This window comes from Sphaeramia orbicularis, chromosome 15 (assembly GCF_902148855.1).
Source record: "Sphaeramia orbicularis chromosome 15, fSphaOr1.1, whole genome shotgun sequence".
Lineage (NCBI taxonomy): Eukaryota > Metazoa > Chordata > Actinopteri > Kurtiformes > Apogonidae > Sphaeramia > Sphaeramia orbicularis.
In genome coordinates, this window is record NC_043971.1 from 45,376,366 (window position 1) to 45,385,871 (window position 9,506).

Here is a 9,506-nt window from a genome sequence, read left to right on the forward strand (position 1 = left end):
AAATTAAATTAGATTAAATTAAATTAAATTAAATTTTATCCACCAATAGTGGCTGAAATGTGCAAGTACATCCATGGTTATATGTGTAATATTATATTCTATGTTGTTGTACAAATTACTTTTTTATATATTTTCATACTTAAAATCATGAATGCATGACATTTTATTTCTACACTGTGGCACTTCTGCTTTCATTTGATACTTCAGAGGAGATAAAAGATAACTTCTCTCTTTCCTGCAGGTGATGGACATATTGAGTTGCAGGACCATGTCTTCCCTCATGTTGAGTTTATTTTTGGGGGTCTCTGTTTCCATTTGGCCCTTGGGTCCCGCAGGTAGACTACGACACTGTTTTACTGTTAAAGCATTAAAAGTGTTTTTTCGTTTTGCATATATTTCACAAGTTTTCTTCACATATGTCAAATGTTATATTTTGACTTGCATTATACAGTATTTGTAAGCTATTTTTTTCATTCTGAAGTAAAGTAACAATGTTAACAACATATTTTCTAGACTAATGGGACTCTTTTGAGACTTTTTAACAAATTACATTCTCCTCTATCATTCAGCTGCCTTCCTGCTGCCGCCGTGCCAGCTCATCAACCAGACCGTGTCTGTGGAGAAGGAGGGCTGTCCCCGCTGCCACCCAGTGGAAACAACCATCTGCAGTGGGCACTGCATCACCAAGGTATTGTGGGTAAAAATCACTGTATGAGCAAATCTGGAACCCCTGGTTTATTCATTAAACTATCATATCAGTGACTTAACCAGGACAGGGATATTTACTCTTTAAAGGGTACCTGTCATGAATTTTCATTTCTAGCTATTTCAAAAGATCGCATATAATACTATCAATTCTGTCAGTTAAATTACGATATAGCTCATCAAGTATGCGTGAGTACTAAGTCACTGCTCCGTCAGTCAGGCGTGGTCAGCGACATGTTGCCTCCTTCATGGGCTGTTCCAGCACCAGTAGTGATGTAGATGCATTGATTTGTCCGATTAGCAGGGCTGTGATGAACAGGTCACTGACCCTGTGCAGCAGACGCCAGTCTAGGATGACACATTGTCAGTCAGTGCTGGGTCAAGTTCCTAGGACAATGGAGGAGTGCAAAGCTTATGGCTGCACCAACAACTAGAAGCACTCAGAGAGCGCAGACCTCCGCCAAGGCTGATCAGTGGCCCCCCCCGTGGGCCCCCCCACCCCCGATCACAACCAAAATTTAATCATTTCTTCCTTATCCCATTTCCAACAAACCCTGAAAATTTCATCCAAATCTGTCCATAACTTTTTGAGTTATGTTGCACACTAACGATCAGTGCCCCCCCCCCCCCCCCCCCCCCCCCCCTGGGGTCCCCCCCCCCAGATCACCACCAAAATTTAATCATTTCTTCCTTATCCCATTTCCAACAAACCCTGAAAATTTTATCCAAATCTGTCCATAACTTTTTGAGTTATGTTGCACACTAACGGACAGACAAACAAACAGACAGACAAACAAACAAACCCTGGCAAAAACATAACCTCCTTGGCAGAGGTAATAAGCGCTTTCCACTCAGTCTCACTCACTGACTGCTGCTTGTTTACTCATACTTGATCATTCAGAATCAATCATCACATCCCTTACGTCCAGCAATGGCTGCTTCCCATAGGTTTTGCCCCTGCCCGTAATTCATGTAATATATAAAGGTCAAGTGTGGTGCATTTATGGAGATTTTTACGAAATTTGTGCCTCTCATGCTTATTTATAAGTAATGCTCAAAGCACAGTTAATGTCATTGAAATGTTGTTTAAGAAGTGGTGAAATGACAAATATAACATTATCATTTTGCTCGTAATCCCCATCCCCATCCCCATCTTGAGTGTGTGATCAGAGGAAAATGGCCACCATGTAAATATGGTGTATTAAAAATTCTGTCTCAGCCAAATTACTTTTTCACCACATCTAACCTTTCCAAAGAGACTAAAATGTGACATTATCTGAACATTAAAAAACAAACATGTACCAGCAACACCATTTCTTAAACTATCAGTGTTTTCACATTGACCGCAGAGGCTCCGAGCAACCAAATGAGACTGCTAAAAAGCTGAGAAAGTGCATTTTACCTGAATGAATTAAGCACCATGAAAGGATTAACAGTTAAAAAGTTATTAAACATTTTAAGATGCAGAGACAGTTTAGGCCTTTGATAGTTAAAAGCATTTATTTGAACCATTCTCAGTTTTTATAATTCACTCTGTTGAATAGCCCAAAGAAAAAATTAAACAGGGGAGATTAAGCTCATTCATCACATACACCACAGGATGCTCAGAAATAAAGCCTTTTAGACATTTAAATACATCTATAGACTTTATCATACATCACCAAATCAAATTATTCCAAATAAAACCTGTTTCAGTGTCCATAGGGACAACTAAATAGTGTTCAAGGAGAGATGTAAACCTGTTGATTTTCTCTCACTTCAGGACCCTGTGATAAAGACCCCATTCAAAAACGTGTACCAGCACGTGTGCACGTATGGAGACTTTTACTACAGGACGTTTGAGATTCCTGACTGTCTCCCTGGCATCGACCCTATTGTCACCTACCCTGTGGCTTTGAGCTGCCACTGCGGCCGCTGTGCCATGGACACATCTGACTGCACCTTCGAGAGCCTGCAGCCCAACTTCTGCATGAATGACATACCCTTCTACTACTAATGTTAGCATTGAAACACTGTCTAATGTAGCAAGAAAAGAATGATACAAAATAATGCATTATCTATTCTAACATGCAAACAGAATAAACTTGAATAAAAAACAAAAAACAAACACTGTGTATGTTTCCCTGAAAAAAAGCACTGAGATCAGGTTGAAATAGCTGTTAAAATGCAGCATTAACTTGTTCAACAACCCTTTCATGCATAGTGGTGACTATAGTGGACAGCTATTTAAAAACTGTTCTCTTGTGCGTGCATGGGATTGGTTGTTTTAGTTGCACATCATCCAACACAGTGGACGCTTGTGCATCATTCTATACACTGCCACCTATTGACCAGTTGTGGGAAGTGCTTTTTTTTTTTTTTTTTAAACTCATAACCAAGAATTTCAACAGGAAGACAGAAATGCTGGCCATCTATAACAGGACACCCCTGGAGGTAGAAAAAATATGCTTGCATCAAGTAACATCTAAGGATTAATATATTTTTTGTTTGTTTTAAATCTACATATTTATATTATACTGGAACAACTTTGCAATTAATCACATGTCCATTAAATTGGATGCCATGTCTCACTGGCTGTATTTCAGCTGCAATTCATACCATTACTGTACCTTTGCTGTTCTTGATAAACTTTACAAATGGTAAAGTTTGTAAATGGTAATTGAAAACATCAGATTAGTGGCATTAAAAATGTTTTTATTTCATAGTTTACACACAGTACAGGGTGGGGAAGCAAAATTTACAATGAACATTTAGTTTTTTTTTCTCAGCAGGCACTATGTCAATTGTTTTGAAACCAAACATATATTGATGTCATAATCATACCTAACACTATTATCCATACCTTTTTAGAAACTTTTGCCCATATGAGTAATCAGGAAAGCAAACGTCAAAGAGTGTGTGATTTGCTGAATGCGCTCGTCACACCAAAGGAGATTTCAAAAATAGTTGGAGTGTCCATAAAGACTGTTTATAACATAAACAAGAGAATGACTATGAGCAAAACTATTACGAGAAAGTCTGGAAGATACTATTAAAGAAGAATGGGAGAAGTTGTCACCCGAATATTTGAGGAACACTTGCGCAAGTTTCAGGAAGCGTGTGAAGGCAGTTATTGAGAAAGAAGGAGGACACATAGAATAAAAACATTTTCTATTATGTAAATTTTCTTGTGGCAAATAAATTCTCATGATTTTCAATAAACTAATTGGTCATACACTGTCTTTCAATCCCTGCCTCAAAATATTGTAAATTTTGCTTCCCCACCCTGTATACCATTTTCTGATATTGGTTTGTTAAATATGTCTTTGCTTCAAAAGTTAAACACATAATGTACAGCTGAGTGGACATTTTTGCATCACCATGTTCATAAAAAATAAAACTAATTTAAAAAAAATAATATCAATCGCATTTTTTTTTCAAGCCTAAAAAGGAATAAAGGCACTCAGGAAAAAAAATCTTGACTAAGATTCTCATAATTCATGCATGAAATTGTCAAGGACCAGAATCACAGACTCTCAGACACTCAGAAGTTCAAGAGGAACAAGAACAAAACACTCTGGGACCAGGTGGAGTATCTGTCCAAACAAATCTGTATGATGTAGGGCTGTAAAGAAATGAGAAATCAAAGTCAAAGGCATTTTAAAGAAAAAACCCAGAGAAGCGCTCTTGAACATCAGATATGAGGAGTTACGTGACAGCTGGAGAGCCATCAGCTGTTACTGCAACAGAGAGAGGCTGAACACAAGGCACTGTGATTCATACCTTCACTTCAGCAGTTATTATGGCTGCTATTAGAAATGAAGGCAGTGAAAAAATGAGGAAACCCTCCAGCAGCGTTTAAAGCTGAAGGTGAAAGCTTAAACTGCACAGACTGCAAAACCTCAGGTACTCATAAGAGAAATAAAGACTGATAGAGATGCAGTCTCTCACGGCCTGGTCTCATAGATGGAGGACATCAGGAACAGTGTCATGCAGGAGAAGAACTCACAAGTGGACTCAAAGGTGAAAACAGAAAGACTCTTTATTGAGCTCCAGTAAATGCAACAAAAATCAGATGCGTGGGGAAACACGCAAGTTCAAACTGAGGTTCAGACACCCTAAGGCAGTGGTTCCCAATCTTTTTTGGTTCGTGACCCCATTTTAACACCACAAATTTCTGGTGACCCCAGACGTTCAAAACAGAGACATTTTTTTTGCTAAAAATTTGTTTTTGGTCATGTAATAGTTTACTATACAATGTTGCACATAAATGTTAATTTTAAACGACATTTAGTCTATATAATCGATATTATTATGGACAGATGCAGAAAAGCCAGGATGAGATTACTGCACAAAGTGAGAATTTTATTTTCCAAGGTCAGGATATGTCAGTCAAGCTTGCATTTACAAGGCTGCAAATTAATGCTGAAAAAACTCAAAATAACTCAAACTATGAATTGTGAAAGATCTGCAGCATCTTAAACTGACCACAATGAACATTTGAAAGATAAACAGCACCACAGTGCTTCAGTTTCAGTGTAATCAGGTGGTAAAATAAGTATATCTACAGGATAGTAGATCCATATGGTTTGAATTGTCAGTTATGGCAATGTAACTGCAATTCTATTTTTGGTTGGCAGAGGCCATATGTATACCATTGCACTGTGCCGCATGCTGAATTATGGGAAAGTTCAGGAAGTAGCCAGCTTAATGCAGTCTTTCCCACTGTAGATAGCCTGTTGTTTGCACGGATTGCCGATGTAAAGTAAAGTAAGTAAAGTAAATTTTATTTATAGAGCACTTTTCACAGACAGAGTCACAAAGTGCTTTATCAATTCAAATCAGAATCAAATTAAGTTTACAGAGACCCAACAGAATCCTTCAGGGGCAAACACTTGTGATTGGTGACAGTGGCGAGGAAAAACTTCCCTTTAACGGGCAGAAACCTCGAGCAGACCCAAACTCCTGAAGGATGGCTGTCTGCCTTGACCAGTTGGGGTTAAAGAGAGAGAGAGAGAGTAAAGGAGGAGAAAAGAGAGAGCGATAGAGATATAGAGAGACTGGGGGGGGGGATGACACATGGAGTACGTTATGATGAATACATAGAGTGTAATCAGTCTGTGGTGGTCCTGGGTCAGGTGGGAGACTAAAAAGCCTTTTTGAACAGGAGGGTTTTGAGGTGTTTCTTAAAGCTCTCTACAGAGTCCATGGACCGTAGGTGTAGAGGCAGGTCATTCCATAGACGTGGTGCCACAGCTTTAAAAGACCTGTCACCGCGTGTGCTAAAACAGGTCCGTGGAACCATCAGCAGGTACTGTCCTGAAGACCTCAAGCTACGAGTCGAGCTGTAGGGCTGGATCAGGGAAGCAATGTATGCAGGGGCCTGGCCATGTAGGGCCCGGAAAGTTAGCACAAGAATTTTGAAATGAAGACGATATAGAACAGGGAGCCAGTGGAGAGATTTAAGGATGGGAGTGATGTGGGTTCTCCTGTTTGTGCGGGTCAGGAGCCTGGCAGCAGAGTTCTGGACAAACTGTAGACGGGCCAGCTCCTTCTTGTTTAAGCATGTAATGCTGTGATGTTTGTGGATCAGAAACCTAGCATACAGAGGACCGTTTGTTGTCTGAATTCGGAATAAAAAAATTGGATAATTATTTCTCTTGAATATTGTTGTCAGCAGTAATGTATTTCTGTTGGTAAAATGTATAAATGTATTTCTGTTGGTAAAATGTATTAAGCACAGTTTGTGAACTGAAATTGCTGCTAAATTTTATTTAGTGTATTTTGTAAAGGAATGTCATTGTGGCATTATGGTGATTATTGTTTTGTTTTCTATCCATAGAAGTGTGCCACTGCTGTATTTTTGTACAATATTTACACTGAAAGTATTCTGCATTTGGGTCAAGTTGTCATTCATGTTTGATGTGTTTTATGGACTGAAACAGCCCCGTTTAATGACATTTTGTCAGATCGTTCTTTTTGGGGAAATTTGAAGACAACAATTTGTAGAACACTACACAGTAGCAGAAAGAACATAAAGTCCCCACAAAATTGCATTTGAAATTGTGTGTTAAATTTATCCTGGCTTCATCAGCTTCACAGTTTATCATGTCTTTTATGTATTGTGATTGTCTCTCTCAACTCATCAAATATATTTCATTGGTAAGTTTTTATTTTTATCAATTACTAGAAATTTCAGGTAACCGAATTTGAATTCTAGGCGACCCCATGTGGGGTCCAGACCCCAAGACTGAAAAACACTGCCCTAAGGTGTGGCTGGAAAATACCTGGTGGACTGGGAGCAGGCATAGGAGAGGCACTGAGAAAAGTGCTGGTTGGCAAGGGGGAAAAAATGAAAGGGAGAGTAGAGGAGAGTGAGCTTAAATAGTGAACGACATTGAGGACAGGTGTGTGATGGTATGAACGACAGGTGAGTGAAGATTGGAGTGATGAGTGAGGAGAATGAGTGGGTGTGACAGACAGACTGCACTGACACCCTCAAACCCCCATAACTCCACAGCCCCTCAACGAGTTGGAAGTTGAAGTACAGACCCCAAGAGGATTTTGTTGGGCTGAAGATGAAAGTCCAACGGGGAGATGGGCAGACAAACCACGTGGGCAGAGGTGGAGGAGGACATGGTGACAGTGAGGTTTGGAATGGTGACAGAGGAAGGGGTCCCAGAGAAGAAAAACAAACCTGATGGAGAACTTGCCACTTCCTTAACCCGAGCAAGAAGAAGGAGGAAACCCACATCCAACTGGGTCTCACCTTGGTCCACTGAGCCTCTTCCACTCTTTGAGGCTGTGGTAAAACACTTGCATGTCTCTTTTGGGAAACTGATGACATTGCAACCCCCAAAAAATAATGAATAGTTTACCCTCTAAATGTATTTAATTTCTTTGATCGTACTCTTGCATGCATATCCCATCCCAACATCCCAAGTTAGCTAATGTTCAAGGACAAAGCACATTGATGTCATCAACATGCAAACTTTGTTATGAGGAAAGAGTTCTCTCTCGCAGCGGAGTCTGTTCTTTTTTTATGCATTCATTCATTTTCCAAACCACTTATCCTGCCTTCATGTCTTATGGAAATTATGGTAAAGACTGGTTACCAACTCAAAAATTGCACATGAATGCCCCTTCACATCATATTTTCAACTGGAGAACTGGGGAAAAAAAATTCTAATACACGAGCTGCTGAGATGAAAATAACCTTTGAAAATTTCAACATGGTGGAGAGCAACAGTTCATCACAAATGATAAACAATGTTTTTATTAACTTTCTGCTATAGTTGCCTGATGATTTTTGCACATTTATAGCATACACAATTTGCAAAAACATAACAAAAAATGTATAGCAGCGCTATACATGAGAAGAGAACTCATCCAAAACTGTTTTACCCAAGTAGCAGGTCATGATAAATGATATGTCAGCCATTTTTCATTTCACTACGACAACAAAAGCACTTGAACACAACACACCCGTAATGTTAAATTCACAAGTCGAAAGGATCATCTTTCCGATAGGACGTGAAGGTACTATATATGCAGTGAGCATGAATGGGCATACGAGTATATATATGTTCATTCATACTCACTTCACCAGCGTTAATAGGTATGTATGTTTCAAATTGTGTCAAGTGTCACTGCCCCCATACTAAACTGCATTGATTGCATTGGAATGCAAACTGGGGGCAAATTTATTTGTATTGAGGACTTGCAGCTGACTTCACTGGTCATGTGATTGTTGTTTACACTGCCATATTGGTAGGCACGCTATCCGGATCCAGAAAGTCAGAACTGTTGCTTTATATTGTGTTTTTCTTTGGACTCGTGTTTGTGTGTTTTGTTATTTGTGAGTATGTCTGCTTGTGATAAAGGCACCATAGATGAGTTTCAATGTTTGCTAACAACAGTGATGCACGCGCAACTCGGAGGTAAAAACGCGAGTACCAGCTACCAGCTGGCTCACATCAGCCGCGTACACCTCCAGGCTCTCCCCCGGAACTTGTGAATGAGCCGATATGTTAACTCTAAAACGGTCCATTAAAAGCTTGCCTACCAATATGCCGTCGTAAACAGAAAACCACGTGATCATGTGACGTATGTGCAAAACCTTAATAGCACCTTTCATACACAAGGCAATTCAAAAGTGCTTTTCAAAGGTATAGAAACACATAAAATTACATAGGACAATAGCAAAATAAAACACTGAACAAAAGGAAAGTGCAGAAATGATGCTCCACTCCAGGGAAACCATCATTCCTGGGGTTACTTGTCTCGTCATGAGCGTAAATCGCTACTTGCGCACCCAGGGACTCAAAGAATCCTAGAAGCTCAACCAGTTGTTAACAGCTTCTCTGCGAACAGCAGGTTAACCCTGCTGTCCCAGGTCTGAAAATTGGGGGATTGATTGAGCGTTTGTTAATCAATCCATCAGAGGGCACCACTCTAAATTAACACATACATTTTTAAGTATTGCTTTTAGATTAGATTATCTATTAGGTATTTATTACTACACTGGTCCTAGGAGACACTTTTGGTTCCTCCATGTCTTTATAACTGGTTTAAATGACAATAAAAGCATTCTGATTCTGACACTGGCCAAATACCACTTTTTGGTGTGAGGCGACAGTGCTAACCACAGCACTGCCGCACCACCTGAGTTTCTCTCTCAGTAAATTAGGCTGCGTGTACTATTACCTTTTTACAGAGGCAGCAGCCTGAAATAGGAGAGTCTGCTGCACGTTCATCATCAATCAGGTACAACCTTGAATAACAGGAACTTGGGATGGTATGGAAAATGCAAATTAAAAAGT

At 39.6% G+C, this 9,506-nt stretch overlaps 1 protein-coding gene across 1 annotated transcript; it reads left to right on the forward strand.

Moving 5' to 3' along the window:
* Positions 1 to 244: 244 nt before the first annotated feature.
* Positions 245 to 2,701, forward strand: LOC115433817 (gonadotropin subunit beta-2). The gene is made up of 3 exons (XM_030155352.1): positions 245 to 335; positions 570 to 688; positions 2,468 to 2,701. Exons 1-3 carry the CDS (start codon positions 245 to 247, stop codon positions 2,699 to 2,701), a joined length of 444 nt encoding a protein of 147 aa, XP_030011212.1.
* The last annotated feature ends 6,805 nt before the right edge of the window (positions 2,702 to 9,506 follow it).

What these genes read in the sequence shown, in the direction of transcription:
- LOC115433817 (XM_030155352.1), top strand. Translation starts at nt 245, where the DNA reads ATGGACATATTGAGTTGCAGGACCATGTCTTCCCTCATGTTGAGTTTA. An exon ending in TTGGCCCTTGGGTCCCGCAG is followed by an intron (nt 336 to 569) that starts GTAGACTACGAC and finishes TCTATCATTCAG; the next exon opens with CTGCCTTCCTGCTGCCGCCG. An exon ending in GTGGGCACTGCATCACCAAG is followed by an intron (nt 689 to 2,467) that starts GTATTGTGGGTA and finishes CTCTCACTTCAG; the next exon opens with GACCCTGTGATAAAGACCCC.